The following is a 24,033-nucleotide window of genomic DNA, read 5'->3' on the forward strand; positions in this document are numbered from 1 at the left end:
GAGTAGTTTTCCTTCACGCAGAGGGCAGTACAAGTTACCTTGTTTTCTCTTCAGTTTAGTACTCTGTTTTTTGTTCTAGGTTCTGTCTATACACACAAAGAAGTAATCTCCACTGTCATAGTCCTTAATATGTGACTAGACCTACAGAGAGTGAGAGATTCTTGAAATTAATGTATTTTATAAAATGGAGAAACAAAAGTGTTAGGAATTGGCTTTTTTTAAGCAACATAGAAAGAAATGAGGATTCGATGGGCAAGGTGCACAGATGCAATTACAGATCAACAAGGACTATGTGCAGAGAGATACTATACAGTTGAGCTAAGTCCATGCAAGTCATTATCTGTAACCTCTTCTACTGGTAAACTGATAGAAAAATCATACACCAAGTTACAAGGGTTAATTCTGTCAGTCTGAAGTGAATATTCTTTATTAATTGGTACAACGTTATGAAGTGCAGGTACCCACAGCATCACTGTGCCTCTGTTCTCTAATCAGAGTAAAAACGTTTCACTGCTAAGAGTATTAAGACTCTTGACTTCTACATTTCACTTTCCTTAGAGTGTAAGGCCTCTGGGGGGTCTGTACGGTACACACAATCTCAAGTGATGCCATAAGGCCTACCGTAACACAAACTATAAAACAGTTTAAAACGCTGGCAGTATGTGGAACCAAATATTGTCTCTTACAATACAAGACTTCTCAGATCGACCACGAAGTGGCGTGTGGTTGCTCATGACCATACTGAAAGGGATCTATCTGCATCCTGCCCCTCTTCACGGTTGATTAGCTCAGGGAAACTAAGATGATTGCAAAGCTTCCAGTTCAGAGCTGTTTGCTACCAGTAGGCTTACAGCATGGCCGGAGGGCTTGCATCGGCCCACAGTCTCACCACGTAGATGTAACCACAGTGTGCCTGTCGCCACGCAACAATAAGCCTCAAAACTGCACAGCTGTATTTCTATTAGTTCTATCTATTTGCAGATTCAAAGTTGTTTTGTAATTACTATTTTTGGCAGAATAATCCTTATCAAAGAATGACCTTTACAGTAGAGACAATATTTTCTGTCAAGAACAGTGACTGTAAATCAAGTGCCATCAAACTTTTATTGCAGTTTTTACATAGACTTTTTGTTTTGATGTAGCCATCCCAGAAGAATCAAACATGAACATTGTTGGGTGGTTGTGGATATCCATATATTTAGAACAGCAGTATGAAAATGTTTCCCTAAATATTTTTGTGCTGCTTGGCATGGAGGGCATTTCTTCTCTTCCCTTAAAACAAATAATAGTAATCAGAAACATAGTAACAATAAAAGTCAGGAGAGGCTAAATATTGTGATCTTCTAGTACTCAATGTTATGATGTTGAAAGTTCTGAAGTATTTATGTTTTTCAGAAATCAAGCAACTGTTTAAGCTTAGCCAATGAAAAATTATAGTTCATAACATACAGATAACACAAGTGACTCACAAAGCCAATATTGTTCTTTGTTTTACAGTGCTGTCCGCACATTTTCGGGTCTGCGAGCCATATACGGACTACAAAGGTCGCTACCACTTTGGGTTTCACTGCCCCCGTCTTTCTGACAATAAATCTTACATCTTTTGCTGTCACCATAACAACACAGTATTTAAATACTGCTGCAATGAGACAGAATTTCAGACTGTTATGCAGATGAACTTAACAGGGAACGCAGATGGATATATGCATAAGTAAGTAAATGAGTTTTAAAGTACTCTTCACCAAACTGTTCCTGGTCTAATAACGTAGTCTGAGGTGTACTTAATGATGGAAGCAATTAGAATAATTGCACATACAGAAAAACATTACTAAAAGGTTTTTGCTGTTACAGAACTCCTAAAAGAAAGGATATTTTAGCTTTGGTTTCTTTGCTTTGACATGGGCTATAAACATTGCTAGGAGAGCATGTATGTAAAAGTTGCATATAAATGTAACAAATATAAAGTTACATATAAAAGTTAGAAAAGTCCTTCCCCCAACCCCAGTCTGATCCAAACTATGTTTAAAAGTCTATCAGTAAAAACAAACCCGAAAGCTGTCCGCAGGGGAGAGAGGGAGTGAGTTGACATTTTCCATATCGACTCAAATGCACTATTTTGAATCTCTGATGTTTCGAATATAAATCTCTTGTAATCACTGACCTTGGGGAACAGAATGTAGTTGTTTATATACCAACAATGTGTGGTCTCCTTGCCTGTTACCTGCGATACTTCCATGTACTGCTGGGCCTATCCTCTAAGGTAAATGTCAGTAACTTTTTTTCTAAAGAAGTAATAAGTAGCAAGTAGATCTTTGTTACTGATTCCCTATTTGCTATGACAAAATCTTCACTTGTGGTCCGTCTCCTATTTAGTATTTGACATTCTGGCCACACTAATCTGCTGCAATTTCTCTTGGTGCAGAGGGCAACCTGCAGCTGATGTAAACCCCCAAGGTCAAATTCTGATCTATCTGCTTTCCCCTGCCATTTTATTCTGGTATCCAGCCCCTCCGGGGCAAGGAAGGAGCAGATTAAAGAGAACTGGAATTCCAGTCTATCGATTTTTCTTTACAACAGGGATTTTAGTGATTTATTCTGCGGTGCGAAAGTCAGTTGGTGTGTTGTCATTCATTCCTATGGAAGCAGGTGCTAGGCTGCTAGGAGACTATGGTGCGGGAATACTGATGTCAGCTCTTTTAACTCACTGTGTGCAGCTGCGTCCAGCAGCAGCCAGCTCACGGAATTAGCAAACTGCCATCTTCTTTAACAACCACTTCTCATACAGCTCTGCCTAGAGAAGTTTGAATCTTGCGTAGATGTAGAAGTTGCACATGTCACAACCCAGACTGGACAGACCAGGGAGTCGTGTTTAATTCGAAATTCCCTCGGGCTAAATTAAGGTGAAATGACACCAAACGATCAGTTAAAGATTTTATTCATGACAGAAGCAAACTGAACTGGGGAGGCGTGGTAGTAGGTGGCAGGATTTCTCACAACAGGAATTGGCATAGGACTACTTCTGCAAACCATGTAACCTGTGGTAACCATATACACCGATTCAGGGAATAAGGAGATCCCTCCCGTTGAGTCAGGAGGTTCAGGGCAGACCCCCTTGCTTTCCAGACTCGTCCTTGGAAGAAGGGCCCAGGGGCGGCTGGATCCACTCTTAGTCTCAGACTTGGTCAATGGTTTATGTCTTGAAACGGATGAGGTGTAGGGATTGTGGAAAAGGAAAAGGAAAGAGAGAAGAAGACAGAGAAAAAGGAAGAGAGAAAGATTTCACTGGTCCTGGGTTCAGTCAGCCAAGGGGTCCGGTCCTGGTGGGCTTGCGCACCCGGGGCTTCAGTTCGTGTCCTTTTATCATCCGTGCCCCTCCTTCGGGCGGGCACCCGAACTCGTCAGGTTAATGAGCAGTTTGTGAGCCCTTGGGCTTGGGGGTGGTTTGTGGAGTAGCTTCTCCTTCTCTGCAGACGTGGCCGTTGTTTGATCTTTGTATCAGAACGGGGAGCTGCGCACCCTCCAGCACGCCCTCCCCCTCCTGTTGCTGATGTCTGAGCTGATGGGCTTTTCACCTTGGTTCCTTGCTGTGCAGGGTTTGTCTTTAAGCAGAACTTGCCCCACCACAATGTTTGAGACATTAACTCTTTCAGTCTCTCACAGCATACTCTAACTTTACAGGTGTTAATGTGACAATCACCTACTATAAAGAAGTCCGTGTACTGTGTAGTGTAAAAGAAAGACAAAAATAGACTCTACCCATATAAGATACCTTTAAATCAATGTGGATCTATACCGTCTTGTTACTGTATGTGCAGGTATGTCCTTGAGGTGAGATTTCCTTGCCTTGGCCTTGTAGTGCATCTGGGAACATCATGAGAACGTATCACGCAGAACGCAGGGGAGACCCTTGAGTCTAACAGGCCCATTAAAGGCCGTCCATTTTCTCCACCCTTTGTGCAGTTCGGACAATCTAGAAACCGGTAGTACCCTCACCTCGGGCTACCCAACGCTGCCAACATGCATACCTCCAGGCAACCTGGTGGAATTTATACCACACTATGCCCCAGTGCCCCCACGCAATGCATACTCTATATACGCTCCATGGTAAAAGTAGGATGTGCTCTCCCTTTGTTTGCTGGGACGACCCGGCAGCAGTCGGATGCCTGCCTGAAGGGAGGTCCTCACAGGACTCTCACTACGGAAGGGCTGTGCGCGTAGTCGCAGACTGAGCCAGAAACCGCTTCAGACTTGGAGTGATAAGGAGAGAGCCGCAAGGATGGGCTAGTGTGGCTATTGCCCCCATACTTTCCCAGTTCTTTGTCTTGCACAGAGCAAATTTGCTTTATTTCTTCCCTTACTGTTCTGTAAACACTGCACCAACACTGCTGAGCAACCAAGTCTGCATAACAGGCAGCTTCATCACAGAGCTTGGGATGCTGCTGGCCAATTGTAGTTCAGCCAAGTAGAAAGCCAACGCTTCGGGCTTTTTCCAGTATCTCAGCAGCTACTCATGTAGTCATGGCCAGAGCTTACTAAGGTAAGGCCCTTCTGTTCTTCCTTTCACCAACAACCTGAAATGGACAGGGCAGTCAGCTACTTCCCAAAGCAGACACGCACACAAGAACAGGTACAATCTGATGGCAAAATATGCCCTGGGCTGTAGAACGTTTCTCTGCTTCCTGCATTCTCTGTTCGCATGCCCACTCACATCTGTACATGTGCACACACATGCACGCACACCCACAGAAGTAAACATACGGCTGTTCATATTATAGGGCTGTTGTGTGTGAGCAGTTCCTCAAGGGGAAGAAGGTAATTTGGTATTCTATGAACTGCAGTATTTATTTTAATGAAAATATTTAGAGCATAGTGTAAGTATTACATCAGTTTTCATTTAGCAATCTTTTTTTTTTTTTTTTTTTAAAAAGTCAGCTCATTCAGTTGTGATGGAGAAAGAGCTACCTCCGTAGTCCTTGTTGGTAAGATTCATGCTTGAGAGCCACCTGCAGACTGTTGACCATATATGTCTTCAGTCCAGAATTTCCCGTGGACATTAGCTATGTGCTGATCTTTTGTGAAGATATGTGAAATCATGCTAAATACAATAAAAAGCTTCTGGAGATGCAGCTTAGAGAAGTACAAGAGTGGAACTGGCATTACCTTTTTGTAACTTCCTGAAACATCACTTCTGATGCCAGGAAAATGAAGAGACGGTAACTTTGTACGTAAAACTCCACCAATGTGGTGGGACAGAGGGAGAGAGATCTCCTCACCCTGAGCTCACTGAGAGTGGTAGAAAACTTCCTGATAATTTTGGTGTGCTGTCAAGGAGCAGAAAGAAGTGAAGCCTAGATGCCTACACTAAAAACATTGTAAAGAGCATCTTACTTAATACACTCTCACTTTATTTAACATACATGATAATTGAACTTTATTTGGATTCTAATAGGTCCAGGGTTCACTTTATACTAACAAAGTCAGCTCTTTGTTTAGATTTAATTTCACACACCACTGAAAAAAAATTCTGATGAAACCTATTGTACTGTGGCTGGGGAGAATGACTTAGGATATGGGAATAGCAATGAACTGAAAAAAAAGGATTATCGTTTTCAGGGAAGAGTGATTCAATATTATTATTTGGTTTATTTCAGTATTATTATTTGGTTTATTTTTCCCCTCAGTCATTCTTGTGATCATCAAAATAAATTTCTTGTTTTATAATACAGTTGAGGGAAAAAATTAATGAAGTGACTTGTAACTTCTTTGTCATGGCACAGCTGAAAAAACACATTTGTCTTCTACAGTCATGCAATATAACTGTAGCCAGGTTTATTTACAATTTTTACATTACTATAACTAAAGATTTCTATGTTTTTATAAGTGCAGAATACTGGCCTATTACATCTTTGCGATCATGCAGATTAATCAGTCTATAATATTTTTGAATGTGAACAATTCATTTAGTATCAAATATAGAAATACCAATGTCTAAAAGACAAGAAAAGTTCTGCCATTCAAAGTATTTTTCCATAAAACTTCGTCTAATAAGTTGTTTATTCTTAAAAATAATATTCACTTGAATCTAGTGTTCATACTCTCTCAGATTTTCTATTATGGATGTTTTGGTGGATTATCAGCAGTACTGCTATGCTAGGGATCCTTAATTTGATACTGGAACAGTATTATGGCAGTCTGTAATGCATCCATGTTTTTCCTTATCTCTTATTCAAGTTTTTCAGGGTTGAATGGCTTTTGCACACCACACTACAACATTGCACCGAAAGCAGTGGGAGGCTAGAATAGCACTATCTTTCTCCATGTATAGCATGTCCCCTGCAGAGCTGGAATTTGCTTAAACATCTCCAGAAAGTCATCTCTACAAGAATAAAAAAAAAATATATATGAAAAAAGCATCAATTCCACTACCAACCGTTGCAAAAAGATGTAATTTCGCTGGGAAGGCCTCTTAGGTACTCCATTACCAGATTCTACAGGAGAACACAGAATTGGGCAAAGCCCTTGAGATAATAGTAAAAAGAAATTAGGGAAAAAAAAAAATCACATTTAAAGTGTACATGCAAAAACTGCACAGATTTCCTCAGTGTTAGAAGTACCAAGGCGTTTGCTAGGGTGTAAGCTTGCATTTCCTTGGGGCAACACTTAAAAAATGTTACTACTGCAAGTAACAGCCCTGTTGAAGGAGAATAGGGAAAAAACCAGTTTCCATGGCCATCTGTCCACATTTAAAGTCTGCAGCTGTAGAATTCTGCTCACAATTGTTTTGATTTGTTGTTTTTTAAGCTTGAATTCCCAAATGAATTATTTTCTGTTTATGTGCTGCACATAAAACCCAACAAACTCTTCTAAAAAAATTATAGCCTGGTCCTAACCTGCTTGTCATCTGTCTCACAAAGTTAATGAATTAGATGGAAGGAATCACATGGGTAAAAGTAATAATAAAAGAACCTGCCCTTTCATTTGTGTGTAGGGATGTTAGAGAAATCTAAGCAGCATTCTGTAGATGGAGTAGGAGGAGATGGATGGTAAAAGTATTTATTGTTCTCGGAGAGCCCAGTTCAAGGCTCCCTGAAGTCAGAGCAAATCTTTCCATTTACACAAGCGGGCTCTGTCTAAAGGCTATACCATATATACATCATATTTCTACAAAAGACATATCTTAAAATAATGAGCTACTAAGCTTTTCTGATAGGTCCATGAATTACCCTGTTTCACAGAGAAGCTAAAAGGAAATTGTCTTGTAACTTTTACTCTAGATTTAGCTTTTGTATTTGTGTGCCAGCAGCAGCAGAGGACTGGGCAACCTAGCTGTAGGAGTCACTTTCAGTGTTGTATTGCTGAGCCTTGTGTTGAACCTGAACAGAAACCTCCGCCATGGCTGATGGGGAAGGGCAGGAGCCCCAGCAGGGCAGGGCAAGCTTTCCAGCTGGAGAAGGGAAGAGGAGATACACAACCACATGAAAACAACTTAGTATACTTGACAGTCCCTGTGAAGGAACAAACCCCTATCATTTGAATCTCGATAAATTTGGAATCTGTTCACACTTTGGTTTTAATTGAAATGAAACTTCTGCACAGAAGTACAGGAAAATCAGATTGCAAGGTGAAACTTCTACAATTAAATCATTCAGTTCAATGAAATGACAGCAAATCCTATTAGTTTTTTGATTCCCGGTTCTTTTCTGTGTCTCTGGCCTTACTGCTATTCAGTGTAAGTAAGATTGTTTATTTTCTAATTAAGACATCTTCTCAATTTGTAGGGAAGTTTTAATTTTTACTATACTCAGTAGCCATCAGCAGAATTAATATTTTCTACCATCTTAATAGTTTGAGAAACAGAAAGCATCAAAGTATGGAATTTCCCTCTGTGTACAAAACATACTACTGATTCGTTTTGCTTGTGATTTTTTTTATAAGGCCCTTTTGATAGTGCTGTTGTCCCACTGTATGTTAATGAAAATAAAGCAGTCTTTCATTTTTGTGCTTGCGAGAAACAGATGTTATTTAGAAGGAGCAGATGGATAACTCACATATGGCATGATTAATAAATTGTTACTTTAAATTGGAACACTCAAAATAGCTCTCATTTTCACTAACCAAAATTTTGATGGGTGAAACTAAATACCTAAAATACAAACAAGTTCTTTTGAGCTGACTATAAGAAACATTCCTGCCTCTCACATTGCTGCCAAAACAAAAATGTTTTCTAATATTTCCATTCTTACTATGGATCAAATACAGCTCACCTATTTGTAAAATGGATCCTATTGGCATTAGTGATGAAGAACAAGATTTGTTACAGTGACTTTTTTCCTGACTTCCCCAGCCTTCACTTCCCTTTTATTTGTATTAGCAGAAAATAGAAGAGTTTACCCCAATAGGCATAAATCCACTGAAAGTCAAAGAGTAGCACTGCTGAGCAGCCTGGATTAACCCGATCCTGTTATACTTTCAAGTGCCTGGACTGCAAGGATTTTAATGCATTACAAAGGTCTACCCACTGTTGTGTGAAGTTAGACATGCATGTGTAAGTCTTTAGTAGAGGCAAAGATGCTTGAGTTAAGCGTTTTCACCAGCACTATATTTTGTCTACTTGCAATCCTCCTGGAAATTTACTGAAATGTCTTTAAAATCCTAGGCTTGCGTAATCCTACAGTTACACAGGAAGGGACCCATTAACAGCTCTGACCTTCCTCATGTTACTTACAGTTATTTGCTGTGGAACCTCATTTAATCTAAGCACGTTATACCTGTGTAATGGAAAAATCATTCCCTGGAGAGGAGAATCAGTCTCCGTAAGTACTGACAGGCAGCAACACAGAAATTAAAATTCTGATTTCTTATCTGATTTCTTGTTTCAAATCCTGATTTTTTTTTTTAAAGTATAAAATGAAAGAGTCATACAAAAGTTTAAATAGAGTCATACAAAAGTTCAAAGCGGAGACTTGAAATATTTTAACTCCGAAAAGGCTTGGGACATGTTTTTAAAATGTCAAAATGTCTTTCTGGCTTGCATCTATAATAATGTCTTCTCAGCCTTTTTTCTTCTCACAGCACTTCCATTTTGATCAATGTTCTGATAAAATACAGTTCCCTCGAAGTTTCTCTGAATGTCTGTGAAAGACAGCATGGTTGAGTGTGTGTTCAATTTTATTTATGAAAGTTCAGGTTCACGTAGATGTGGGTTGCCCACCTATTATTTCGATATAATTTTTCTCCAAGACTGTCTTCCTAATGACATTTTTTACTAGTATCCCTTCTGCTTGCTCTTGTTTTTGCAGTCTCTGGTACACATACTTCCACATTAGCTCATAGGTCTAGATTAGCCTTCTTTGCTGTATACCTAACGATCTCATTCTTACCTATTTCTTTCCTTCTCTGTTCTGACCTCATCCTCCCCACTAAGACAGTTTCCAATCCAAACTGCACTTACACCTGACAGTCATTTTTCTTTTAATAAGATTGCATCTCCAGCAGAGCTTTAGCACTTCGTCCCCTTTTTGATCTCCAAATTCTTGACCCCTTATAACTTTTCCTCACCCCCCCCCCTTTCTTTTAATATCTTTAGTCATCTGTCATATAGCTTTACAGCTACGTGCACCGTGTCAGCAGCTGATAATTTTCATGGCCTTTATCTATATATACACATTATAACTACACCAACATATACATGTAAATGTAGTATAAATCTTCCTTCCTGTGGAATGCATTGTATAATATGATCTTGTCAATATTCTTCATTCCTAAATTTATTACCAGCAAACTAAGGGATCTTTAGCAGTTGCTCTTGAAAGCCTATACTTTACTAGTATCTTCTGTATCCAACAATAATTAATTATTGAATTCAGAGCATATCCAAGCACATTAAACACCTTTTAAGACAAGTGGTTTTAAGACAAGTGGTTTATAATGCATGTCAGCAGTGAATGTTTTCAATAGCACAGATGCTCCTTGGTCTCAATTATTACAGCGTATTTTCATATGGTTAACCCTCACTCTCATAAATGCCCTGTCACTTTCAGTAGGGTGACTCTCCGGGAGTGAGAATTTGCCAAATAAGACATAGGACCCATCAACCATGTATGTATCGGTGGTCTCACTTAAAGCATTGAAGCTAACTGTACACCAAATTTATGTCTTGATATAAATACACAGATGAGAGGGAGAAATAAAGATGTTTGTAAGACTGGGGGCCTTACTTTTTAAAACCCTCCCATGTCATGCATATAGGAGTACTTAGGTTAAAATAATAAGTAATTTTTAAGGACACATGCTTTAGAACAAAATTTTTGCTTCATCTATTATATTTATATTATATTTATCATATTATATTTATATAATTAATGAAACAACCAACCTTGATAAACTAACATGATGACCATAACTGATACATGAAATAACTTTTTCGTTTTCCCTTTTTTTCTTTCACAGTAACTACAGCGCACTGTTAGGAGTGTGGATCTATGGCTTTTTTGTGGTGATCTTGCTGGTACTGGACCTCTTATATTACTCTTCAATGAACTACGATATTTGCAAATTTTACCTGGCACGGTGGGGAATCCAGGGAAAGTGGATGACACAGGGACAGAGCCGATGGATTAACCCTGCTCAGGATCCAAGCCAAGTACAGACACAGCCTCAGCCAGAGACACAGCCTCAAACTCAGCCACAGCCTCAAACATCACAGACAATACATACTTTAAAAGGAGATGCTTTAAGCCCACCCCTGATGTCTTTTCAGAGTACATCTGCCTGGTAAGTAAGTTAAGCCATATTATGATACATTTTTTGACTCTGTACTTTTGTAGTGTGAACAATCGCCTGTATTTGGAAGTGCCTGCAAATTCAGGCTGATCGGCACCATTTCTAGCATATAATTTTTTATATCATGAACTGTCTTACAGAATTACTGCTTAGGAGTGATTTCTTACTCTGGAATGTATTAAGTCATCTTTTAGTACTGTTCTTAGAGAAATACATGCAGCGATTTTTCAGTGCTAAATAGTTTTACTACTCTGTGGTACAACTAAACTACAACTCATTTTTTCTACATCAACCATTATAAAATTAATTTTATTCCGGTGTCAAAGACTAATTGCTATGTGTATCTATGTATCTGTTGGTCTGGTTTTAAAAGATTGTATAAATAGCAACGGTGAAATAGCTCAATACGAGATGTCACAAATCCACACTATTTGTGGCATGAGACACAGAAACAACGTAAAAACCAGGTCAGGTTTTTTTATATGCATAGCCAAAAAAGCATAGCTTGATCTCATTTGACAGGGTGATACAAATAGGCTACTGTAAAGTTAAATGCTACAAAACCAAAACAAAGCCCCCCCCCCCCGAAAACCCAGACCAAATGGGAGACACATACTTCAGGAGCAGGCAGAACATGCAATATAAATAGAAGAAACTAAATACTGATAGCCATAGGACAAAATTACATTGAATGATTTTGGATTGTTCTTACCAAAGAAAACAGAAGCAAAGGAAGACAGCTGAATAAAATGATGCTCTGAATAACATGTCAAGAAAGGTGGGGACTTTTGTGTTGGCAAGAAAGCATAAAGATATGGAAGGGGGCAGAGAGGGTACAGTGTCACCAGTGTATTTCAGAAGTGTTCCAGAAGGCTGAGTGCTGAGTTTTGGCACAATAAAGTGATCTAAGAATGAGTAGGGTGAAAAAGATGACAGCAGTTCCTGAAGGCTCTAGAGCACGTAAAGCCACAATGTTCATCTTTGTCTGAAACCTTTGGGTAGCACTGTGTTGCAGATGGGATGATGACAGCAGTGCAGTAGTCCTTTTATTTCTTAACTTGCCCTTTAGTTTTAAGTGTAAATCTAGAGCAAATAGGGTTGAAGAATCTTTGTAATAAAAAAGGTAGTGATAGTTTGACCCAAGGAAAAGGATCGGTGAAAGAGGAGGTTGTTCGGCATAGTAGCTGGTACTGGCTGTATCCAGTGCAGATCAGACTTAAGGACCATTCTAGCAGGCCTTGTCCAAACAGAAGAGTCTAACAAACAGTGCTACTTAAGACAGACACTTGCTTGTGCTTAGTTGTAAGCACTCTTCTTTCCACTTCTTCCTCTTCTCTCCTTTTTTCTTCTAATTGCTTCAGCTTTTTTTTTTGCACATTGATTTCTCAGTCTTCGGTCAGAATTGCCGTACAGGTTAAGACCAACGTTTGTAGTACAACAGTTGTATTGTAGCTTAATATGTGTGTGTGTGCACGTGTGTGCATATATAAAAATGTAACGACTGCATGAATATATGTATATGTAAAAAATAGTAGCCTGGTTATACCACTTGGCATTACATATACCCACATAGCATTACAAACAAAAGGAAACTATTCAATAATTCTTGAAGGATTCTTGGTCACTTTCCATTTACTGACTTCTGTTGTTCTGTTTCTTTGCTTTATTTGAAGCATTAAGCGGGGAATGTATGTTAGGATCAGGTGAGCATATCCCATATGCTCCTTTTCCTGTGTTTGCAGGAGATGAGCATTGATAAGTCACTCCAGTAACCCTCACCCCTTCCCCAGTGAACTGTCCGTCTGTGCTCTCCTCAGTTCCCATAAAATTGATTCTTCTTTTCCCTAATCCTTTCATTGCTCAATGGAAGAAATAAGTAGATGTTTCCTTAGCAAAACTAATTTTATCCCTTATATTTCAGCATGTAAAACACTTGCAAGAGATGCCATATTTTCAAACTTATAACCTGCAACTTCTGAAACTCACAACCCCTTAACCAAGCACATAGATGACTCAGAGTTGGATACATTAAAAAAATACCAAGAAAAAGCTAGTAGGCACTGGTGATCACAGGCAGCGTGTTCAGCATGTGAAAGAGGCTTTTGAGTAAACGGCTCCCTCAGAAAATTACTTGCGTACTACAGCAATTGCTAAGATAGTGGGGAGTAGGAGGAGGTTGCCTGGTTATTTATTTCTCTGTTAGATAATCTGCAGGTTATATACATGAAAATATGGTAATTTTGCCATATAAAAATTAAGCTTCGTTTCAGAGTCCGGTTCTGCTGTAGTCTATGTTTGATGAATGACCGCAGTACTGTCTTCTCAAAATGTAATCATACTAGCAGTGAAGAAGTGCAACGGAGTTACTGGATTTACAATTTCCATCACTGGTTTTAAAATTGCCTAATCTATTAATACCTTTTTGTATTTTATACCTGAATTTCCATTATTCTAGGTGATGACACCAACCTCTTAGATGCATTGGTAACTTTTCAGTTTATGTTGGCATTTTTAATGTGTCCTAAACTTATCCCAGCATTTCCCTCCATAGAGAAAATAAGCATTTTTCTTTAGCACCTCACACACACGCTTACGCGTGTGTATATAGATATATACACATATATCATACCATAAGAACAGTTCCTGTTTACATATGAGCTTTTTGAAAATACAAAATAGATTTTTTTAATCCTGTGAGACATGCACATATCCCAGGGCATAAAAACTTAAATACGGTTAGACATTTTCCGAAAGAGTTTGCAGGTTTTCATGATGACAGATGTTGTTGAAGTTGTTAGTGTCCTGTACTGCATTTATCCTAATACAGTTAAAAAAACATGCCCATTCTAGAAGACACATGATGATAATAGGAAAGTGATTCTTGCACATCAAGAACCTCAGCAGCACTGGAGACTTTAGGTATCCGTATTGCAGAGAACTGACAGTGTAAGAAATTATCTCAAAAAGATGGCAGGATTAACCTATAGTTTGTAAAGCAGTTTGGGATCTTCCTGGATTAAAAAAAATATGTAAGTGCGTGCTTTTTATTTTATCATTTCTTTTCTTGTTCTAGTTTAAATGCTATGAATTGGCAGTGAAACCAATGACTGAAACATGTCAGAGAGAAAAATCAAGCAAGTCATAGTATATAGTGAGTAGAACCATCCCCAAGATGTTTAAACATTTTGTCATAGCAGATCACTTTATTATTTACTTGAGACAAAGAGGACCATGTATAGCCATAATATTATTATAACTAAAGAAGTCTGGAATCCATTATACATGCTGCTGGCTGCTCTGCAGAGGGCTTGCAGTGTTGTGCAAGGACAGGAAGGAAAATCATTAATCTCAGAAACATCGAGCCCGATTTAGAATAATGTTGCTTCATCAAGTAGTGTATGGATTTTGCGGCCCAACTAATGTTGATTTCTTCTTTAGTATGGAAACCATCTGAGGGCTGTCCAAAGGCCTGTGTGGTCTGAAGGTCCTGGTGGATGTACCTTCCGCAACCCAAACACCGTCAGAGACTGCAAGTGAACGAGATTAAACGGTTGTGGCTTGCCTCACGGTGGTTCCTCCAGGTCACGGCTGAGGTGCATGAGCTGGGCCCTTCCGTGCTCACTGGTCCATGTAAGAATCTGCAGTCTGGTTAGCCTGAGCAAGCTTTTAACAGCTGGAGATGAAACAGCAACAAGCAGCAGGCAAATTGTTACTACTGCTCCACAAAGTACAAGCCAGGGAGGCGATAAAATGAAGTATTGTAAGTTGAGGAATCAAAATCCTGATTACTGAAAAAACTTGTTCTCACACCCATGGGAATATTGTTAGTTAATAATGACTAAAAAAGGTCAGACTAGCAAGGAAGATCACGTAAGAGGAAGTGTGGGCTGGGGCAGCCTGGCAGTCTCTCTGTGGCTGTGCTACGTTCCAGATGTGAGGGGAACAGATGAACGTGATCTCTCTGCCTTGCTCTGATGATGTTAAACTCCTTCCATACCTCCATCAAGGATGCAGATCACAGGGAATACTGTCTTGAAGTCTAACTTTTGCCTCTCTATTCCCTGCCTTTCTGCACAACAGCACGCAGAGCCAATGCCTGCTCTGTGATCAGATACGTTATGCTACATGGCTCATGGTTTCGGAAACCTGCTGGTTGTCCAGAATCAGGAAAAGTATCAGCCCAGCAGGGTAAACCCGTGCTTATTTCCTTTATGCAGTTGGAATGGGTTAGACAAAGGCAAGTCTATTTTACTTCCCCTTATTAGATGTTGCAATCTGCTTTTGCTGTGAATTCCTCTGGGTCACATTGTCTTTTAGACAACAAATAGAGTAGTTTTTAGCCTGCTGCTATTCACCTGGTACTTGACACCTCTTCAAATGACTACCAAAGCACTTATAAACAAAGAGAGAAAAAAGCCTATAAAAATATTGGCAGAGTCTAGAAGCCAGCAGGTAACTGAGCATGTCCACAGCAACTGTGCAAAAAACACAGGGAGTAAATACTTTGCTGGTGGCTAAAAAGACTATGTGAAAGAATTCCCTTTGATACCAAATTTTGAAACGGGATACAGACTATCACTGGAGCGAAATACTCACGTTCGGTAGGTCCTCTGCTGCAGTAATTTACGAGCTGCGCATGCAGTCTTGCCTGTGTCACCTAGCTTGGGACATTGGCACTGAAGTGGGTCAGCTGCGCGGTGTGAACATGGCCATAGTCCACCAAAAACATTAGACGCTGGGTTGGTGGGAGGGTTTTGTGCAGAGGCTGCTCTTGATACAAGATATTTACAGTAACAAAGGGAACAAAATCTGCCTCCTTCCATTTTAAGTAAAGTGAAGATATGAGAGATCTCAAATTCACATTTGCAAAATTGCTACATTAAACAGGAATACAATTATACTGTTTTAAAGATGAAAAATTTTGCATCACAGGGCAAAGCATAGTTTTTATTTACAGCCCCCTATCTAGATTTTTATATTACACTCAGACTAAATATGGCAAACCAGAGCACCAGTAGTTTTTTTAAAAAGACGGCAAGAAATAAAATTGAATACTCATATAGTGCTTTTATGAAATAACTGTCTGGGAATTACTATCATCTGGAGAATCTGTCTGGTAACAGATGTTAGGTGTGTTGGGCAACATCTACTGTTATATGTGTGCCTCCATTCCCTTAAATACATTGGGTTAGAATAACAGATATTGTTGAATATATTTTCTTCTAAATATTCTTGTCTATTTGCTAGGAACTGCATAACTGTAAAAATAGAAATTGCTTAAAAACAAAAGCACGGCTAAGGAAATCACTTTCTGCTCCCAGAAGAGCCAGATGCTGAAACTCATTTTGCACTGCATATCCCTTCTGCCGGGCCTCGTATTTGATGTGGGGGCAGGAGACCAACAGCACAAACAGGCAGTGGGCTTGGAACCAAACACCTCAAAATCTGCAATGCTCTGGGTCTTGTTTACTTGCCTCACTACTCATGCAAATAAATGGGAAGATTTATTTTTCATTTTTATCATTTGCATTTAAGTCATACTTCAGTTACTGAATGCTTGCTTGCTTCCTTGTATTTAGAAATTCACTATTAGCATGTGAACTTAAGCCAATATGCAAGGTTTCTGTCCACCGCAATCTGAATATAGGCAATCTTTGTGTATATTGATAGACACTGCATCTTTTGTTGATACATATATAATATATATTGTTCATTTCATGCCTTATTCTCCTTTTCCTTTTGCTCTGTAAAGTATAGACCCCATATTGCAACATTTATTTCTCTACATTCTTGTTAACTGCAGATTCATTGGATATGGGCTGATTGTTATTCCCTATTTTAGCTGTTTCTCAGCCTTTCCATCAAACTGGGACTGTCACATGCATCAGCTTCAGGAAAGTCTTTCTTTTAAATGGACTGTACAGTTGCAGTGATTTAACTTAACTTAAATGTGGTAATGAATTGTCAGAAAATAGCAATTAGAACAAAAGTGAGTAGTTAAAAGGTGGTCTGAAGAGTACTGCTAAATGAACTCTGCACCCTGAGAAATGAAAGCTAGTAAAAACACTGGAAACCAGTTCTGAACACCTTCCGTATTTAAATTTTCACATGTATTTTGAGTAGATTTTTTTGCAGCAAGATCATTACCTCATCTACATTATAACAAATCCAGAATAACACTACTAAAGTAGCAGATAGCAGCATAAAATTCGTGTGAAATCAGAAGGCTCCGATTAAGCCCACAATTGCACTGCATAATGTCACAACACTATAGCATCTCACACAGGAATGAGTGTGACAGCCCAAGTTTTATCAACCAATTCTATCTTCTCTGTCACAATAGAAACCACTTAATTGTAAAAGACTGTAGTTACTTTAGCAGTTACAAACTCCTACCCTTTATATCCTCTTAGGTGCCAGGTGTTCAACATTAATTGTAATAGCACATGCATGTTTCACATATTTTATATATGCACTGAAAAATAAAATAGCAAGGTTATTCTAAAGGCCCTCATTTAGATTCTGAAGTATCACAGAGAAACTTTAAAACAGCCCCAGCCACTTTGCAAGTACAGCTGAGCGCAACAGCTGAGCTTCATACCCACACACATTCATGCAGTCTGGCCATTTCTCTCAATAGCACATCAAAGGTGTCCAGGCTGGCTGATTTCACTTTCACGTTGGCATTTAAAAAGCTAAGTCAGGCGCTCAAAATCACTCCTGATTTAGATCTGTAAATACAAATGTAAGTAAGTGAAAATCAGCCTAGTTGTCTCTGACGTGCTTTTAAGAGTAGCTGGATCTGAGTAGCAACAGCAAGGAGGTATGAAGCACTGAGTAGCTCCCATGTTCTATTGAATTATGCAGTCTCAGTTGTATTAAGCTTTAACTGGCAGGGACCAAAACTTTTATTACATTGGTAAAATTCAACTAATTGTTTTTAGTTTTCTAGAGACTAAATAAGGCAGATGGACAAGCAAACAACAGGGAGAATAAACAGCATTGGTCAAAGATAATGCAAGTGGTAGAAGAAATAAAAAGGAAGGTATTAAGGAGCTGGAGGTAATGATCTAAACAGGCAAGCCTTCCTGTGTTTATGCAAAGTTGCAACAGGATTTCTAAGGAGATTTAACATAACTCAGAGTTCTGAACTGAAAGAAAGCACTTTTCAAAAAAAAGAAAAAAAAGAAAAAAAAGAAAAAAAAAAGAAAGAAAATTATGGACAGAATACTGTTCACCTTAAGTAGGCTATGCCCCAGAGAACTACTAAAACCACCTACAAAAGAACTATCTATGTACACTCGGTGCTTTTAACAGAAGTGAGAATGAAGAAGAAGAAGAAAAAAGTCTCTGAAGTAAAATCACATTGCTTTCAGTGTCTTGGAAAATCAGCTCCCAAAGTGCATTTTGGATATCAAGAAACAGGTAACTCCCTAACTCAAGGAGGAACAAGCAGGTAGTAGAGCTGAAGATCATGTACAGACCAATTTATTATTCTCAGAGTTATTATTAAACAAAAAGCCATATGTAATAAATAATCCTTTTATGGGGTTGCAGAGAATCTTTTAGAGTATGCTAAAATTTCTACATGAAATAATGGCATACTATGGAATACCAGACAGTAATGAAATCATCATAAAGCTTATGTGATAATGCTGAATGCGTGACCATAAATGGTAACAATGTCAGACAATTATTTGCAGTGAGAGCTGAGGTCAAAATCTACCACATCATTACTTTTATTGTCACTGTTCTCCGATTAGATCATGACGAAAACAACTGCAGCAAGCAATTAGGCATTTCATCAGAAAAGCGATAAAACGTGTTTGTATGACCTTGGTTTTATAATGATGTTTCACTGCACAGTTCAAGAAAAGGACAGCAATTAGACACGGTCAGTTTGTTCATCATTAGGAAGATACCTGATATATGGCTGTTTCACGTCTCAAAAGCAAAACAGGTTAAAAAGCATTGAAATTTGAGAAACATTAGAGTCATTTTTCTGTTTATTAAAGTCATGAGAGAACGCTGATGTCAATCAGCAAACAATTTTCAAGAACTTAAGAGGTTTTGGAGAAGTTGCATGCTCAACACTGTCATAAATACATATACACAGATATCTACAACCATAATTGTGAAGAAAATCTATTAACTGCAGGAAGAACATGCCTCTGAAAAGACTTCAAAATCCACTATAAAAAGTTTCTTGGAAACCAGAAATGCTAAAGAGATAAAACCAGTTTAACACATTAAATGGCAAGAATATGACAAATGTCACTGGAACACAATTAGAAATGCTGCTGATGTTAGTCCCACGTCAGGTGATAACATCATCCCAAAACAGAACAAGTAAGATGTGTTACTTTAAACATCAGAGAAATGAGTTTAATCAGCACAACACTATGCAGCCCCCCACAGAGCAGCATCAAAAGAATAAATGGTGGAAACTGGGTACCCATCGTAAAATACAGGAGGGTAAAAATAACTGTAAAAAGTGGTTATGTGTGAAATAAATAAGCTACCTCACTTTACTTCCCAATAGGGTAATCTGTTTCCTGGTGTTTGTATATATTGGTAACCTTTACTTAGGCTCCAAAGAATCTCAAAGGTGGAACGATTGTAGAGACGTAACCATTTACAGTAAGTGTTAAAAGCAGCAACAGAAAAGTGTTTGCACAGAAGTTCATGCGATCACCTGGCAGAACAATGACTGTTGAGCTCAAACCTAAAAGGGCACGAGGTCCAGCTACAATTTTTCTTTCTGAAGGACTGGTGCTCTAGTACTAGTTGAATAGTCCATGAACAAAGGAGCCTTCATAGTTACGGGAATTGTGTGTGTAAGTAGCAAATCATATCTCTGAGCTGAATTCTGTATTAGAGCAATTCCTTGCAGTCATTAAAGTGATGCTGCTCTGAGAGCTGACACACGCTACACAAGCTGCCTTTTTCTGTTGAAAATCATTACTATCATGTAGCAGCATGTGGAAAAGTAATTGCAGTGAGCTTCATCAAAAATTACAGTAAATTAATTAAACAGTCATTAACTATATTCTGCGTTGATTAGTGATACAGATTTTAATCAGTCACACAGACGAGGGAGGCAAGTTATTTTCTATTGCATTCCCAACTTCTCATCTCTGGAAAATGATGAGTCACAGGGAGCTGCTGAACCGTGCACCTTTTATCATTCTTATGCTAACAGCTCATCTCCAGCACAGTTTCACCTAAAAAGTTCTAAAATTGTGATTGGAAAGCAGCCAGAGTTCACCCTTTTCGATCACCAAAAACCTCCCAAACTTCTCATATACTGCTGAAGTTAACAACTGAAATGAACTAGAAAAATACCTGCTTGATTTGCATTTTAAGACATCTTAAAGAAAATTACATGAGGGGCAGTTGACTTTTTTTTTTACTATTCACTGAAGCTTCTCAGTGCTCACAACAAAAAATGGTGTCCCAATTAAAAAGAGCCCCACTGGTTGCATGAATGACTAAACGAAGACAAAAATGTGGATGCATTTTTGTGGATGTGTTAAAAATACAACCTAATTGTGATGCTATTGAAAAAAAAAATAAATAAACTTGGTTTGGCATTTGCCAACTCTTGCTCAGGTTGCCTCTTCCTGTCTTTTCCCTGGGAATACATAAAGCAAAAGTAAAAATACCTGAAGCAGTCCAATAGCTATACTTAGGTCCACAAGATGATGCTGGCTGTAAGGGACAAGTTTTGGAGGAGTTAGAGACAAGTGAGGTAACAGAAAAAAGAGCTTGTTAAGCATTAGGATAGTGATGAAAGTAATCTACATCTTCCCATTTTAAGTCTTAATCTTCCAGTGTTTGTTACACTAATAAATTTCACCTGCAAATATAGGCTAGAATATTTAAAAAACAAAATTAGTAAAAATTAGCTAGGGGATTGGCTGGCATTTCCCTATCTTTGTTAAAGGCAGTTCTCATGACCACTGGCTGTAGCTGGAGTTAGCGCTGCTCCTATATACTATAGAAGTAAATGAGTACTTAATAGGCTGTGGTATATTTATCCACACAGTGCTTATGATGTGAGCTAGTAAAGTTTTCTTACTTCCATTTGACAGATGAGATGGAAAAGCTTATCTGGTTACTGAGGGCCACACTGAAAGTATTTGATGATACTTCCATTATTGTAATTTGTGTAAAATTTTGTAATACTGTAAGAGTGTGAAATTGCCGCCCACCTCCAGTATCATCCTGCAGCTTCTAGAGGATCATACCTCCTTCATATTCCTTTATATTTAGGAGGCAGTAATCCTGGGACTGTGGAGGTCTGTAGGTTTGGGCTCCCAACAGTCCCAGGTTCAACATATGCAAACACTGATTCTTCTAGTTGAGTTTTGCACCTTACCTGACATAGTATGAGGAGACCACATGGAAGCACACGAGTAGATTTGTTCGCACAGTGCAGCATGTAATGTAGTGCTTTGGCAAGGTTCTAGCAGACTGTCTAAGAGAAGATGAAGGGGTCATTAAAGGATTCACAAACTTCTGGCGCTGCATCCAGTTTCTACATATGTCTCTCCCATAGTTCTGTAAAAATTTGCAAATGCATTACAAAGATCAAATATACAACAGGCTGTAATCTAGCTCTTGAAGACTTTTTATACCATGCTCTGCTTTGGTATCTGAAACTTAGCACACCTACCTGGGCAACAACCTTCCTACCTCACAATGCTAAGATTGCACATTTTATGTTATGTAGTAGAAACACGGACATAAGGTTCAGGTAACGGCACAACTCACACTCTACTGTTCTGTTGTAGGCATTGCTGATACAGAGTATCCTGGAACCATTTGAAATAGCCAGTAATGCAATAAGTAACTACTCACCATCAGTTTCCTATACAGTATGATGGCAAAGCAAGCTAATGAAATTCTTGAGTATATAAAGAGGAGATGAGATACCAATTAGAAGTAGGGAGCTGTTATCTCACTAGCAGTGGTGAGACTGCTAGAGGAAAACATAACCTTCACTAGGGCCTGTAGCAGAAAAAAATTGTAATGGCAGATGGGAAAGCATTCAGCAAGAGCTGCAGAGCTTATCTGACTTTTGGAAAGTCTGTCAAACTGTAAGAAGTTTAAGAAGCTCAAGGCTAAAAGAACATTAAAAGGCAATTTGGTCCCAGTCTGTAAATTCTTCGTGGCAAGGAGATTTCAGATAGCAGAGGACTGTAGCAAACAAAGACAGAAAAAGATCCAATACCTGGGAGATCAATTTATACAAATCTTGACTGGTGATAAGGAGCAGGATTAACCTCAGTCAATTTAGGGATCTACAAGTCGAGCATCTACTAGCTATTTAGGCATCCTCACTAACACATTGAAAGAGGCATTTCCAGAGGGCTATTCATCCCACCTCTCTTGGGAATCACTTGGAAGCTTCTCTTCATTCATTTTTTGACATTATGCTGGAAGATGAGCTTATGCAAGTTGCTAACATTTAACCAGCTGAAGTTTGACAGTGGGATTCATCTCACCTAAGTGTACATTTCTTTTCAAAGTTGGCAGTTCAGCAAGGAAATGTCTTGAGATGCAGCAGAATACCCATTACTTGTGATTTGAAAACTCACAAGGGGGTTTATGGCAAGGGGGCTTATGGTATATAAGGAGGAGTCACTGGATGGGAAGATAGGTCTGTACAGGAGGCCAAACTGAGGACCCTAAGGAGAATGGCTCTTTAAAATCTGATTTATCTGGGAAATGTGTGAGGCTGCATTCCCAGAAGGCTCACATCAACATCACTTTTCATAGAATCATAGAATTGTTTAGGTTGGAAAAGGCCTGTAAGATCATTAAGTCCAACTGTACACCTAGCACTGCCAAGTCCACCACTAAACCATGTCCCCAGGTGCCGCGTCCACACGTCTTTTAAATACCTCCAGGGATGGTGACTCAACCACTTCCCTGGGAAGCCTGTTCCAATGCTTGACAACCCTTTCGGTGAAGAAATTTTTCCTAATGTCCTATATAAACCTCCCCTGGTGCAACTTGAGGCCATTTTCTCTTGTCCTATCACTTGTTACTTGGGGGAAGACACTGACACCTACCTTGCTACAGCCTCCTTTCAGGTAGTTGTAGAGAGCGATAAGGTCTCCCCTCAGCCTCCTTTCTCCAGCCTACACAACCCCAGTTCCCTCAGCTGCTCCTTATTAGAGTTGTGCTCTAGACCCTTCACCGGATTCACTGCCCTTCTTTGGACACGCTCCAGCGCCTCAAGGTCTTTCTTGTGGTGAGGGGCCCAAAACTGAACACATGATTCAAGGTGCAGCCTCACCAGTGCTAATTACAGGGGACAGTCACTTCCCTAGTCCTGGTGGCCACACCATTTCTGATACAGGCCAGGATGCTGTTGGCCTTCTTGGCTACCTGGACACACTGCTGGCTCATATTCAGCCAGCTCTTGACCAACACCCCCAGGTCCTTTTCCGCCAGGCAGCTTTCCAGCCACTCTTCCCCAAGCATTTTCCTAGCATCATTGCATTCTTGTCGGACTTACAGAGCAGTCAGAAAACATGGGCCAACAGCTGCACATCAAAAATCACACAATGCTTTTTCCAATTGTTTCATCCTCTACCATTAGGGAACACAGGGGACAAACGTGGTCTTCTTCCTCCCCACCTCTTCCAATAAACGCCCGATTATGCAGCTGCTGCATAATAGCTGCTGATGCCAGTGGGACTACGTGGTGATTGCATAATCACACCAAAGAATGGAAATCTCTGGGCAAAGTCTCATCTCGGCACCACCTGCCAAATCCTCGCCTCTCACGTTCTGTGGGCACAGAAAGCCAGTGGTGGTAACAGAGCTGAAGAGGTGAAGATTATTTTTGTGTGTAAGTAACTGGCTTCCAATTTTTTATTTGGAAGTGCTGTAAGATTATAGTGGACACAAGAACATTGACACAGCACAGCAGGATTCTCTGTTATAGCGCATGCACGTGATAGCTGTTGTTGAATTATTCATTCTGAATTATTACGATCTAATATTAAAGTGCACACCTGAACACTGCAGTCATCACTGGGCAACTGCAAGAAGCCTAAATATGCCTCATGAAAAAATGAGCATACAATAGATTCACAATACAAAACATGCACACACATGCAAATGAATAAATAAAGAAGAATAACTTAGAACAAACAGAGAATAACCCACCAGCTGGCAGTCGTAATTGTTCAAAACAAAAATTTCCATGCTTCATAAATTATCATTCAAACCAAG

At 39.3% G+C, this 24,033-nt stretch overlaps 1 protein-coding gene across 10 annotated transcripts in view; it reads left to right on the plus strand.

The window, feature by feature from the left end:
• SHISAL1 (shisa like 1) overlaps window positions 1-24,033 on the plus strand; it is a 196,622-nt gene that overhangs the window by 156,362 nt on the left and 16,227 nt on the right. For 5 of the 10 annotated variants that reach the window (XM_030040852.2, XM_030040851.2, XM_030040849.2 and 2 more), the window contains 4 exons: window positions 1,498-1,711; window positions 10,450-10,773; window positions 12,456-12,485; window positions 14,221-20,388. In XM_030040852.2, the coding sequence (XP_029896712.1) occupies window positions 1,498-1,711; window positions 10,450-10,773; window positions 12,456-12,485; window positions 14,221-14,236 (584 nt within the window). In that variant the 3' untranslated portion in view covers window positions 14,237-20,388. The other 5 variants (XM_030040854.2, XM_030040856.2, XM_030040855.1 and 2 more) reach the window with 5 other exon arrangements.

This window comes from Aquila chrysaetos, chromosome 17, assembly GCF_900496995.4.
Source record: "Aquila chrysaetos chrysaetos chromosome 17, bAquChr1.4, whole genome shotgun sequence".
Classification (NCBI taxonomy): Eukaryota; Metazoa; Chordata; class Aves; order Accipitriformes; family Accipitridae; genus Aquila; species Aquila chrysaetos.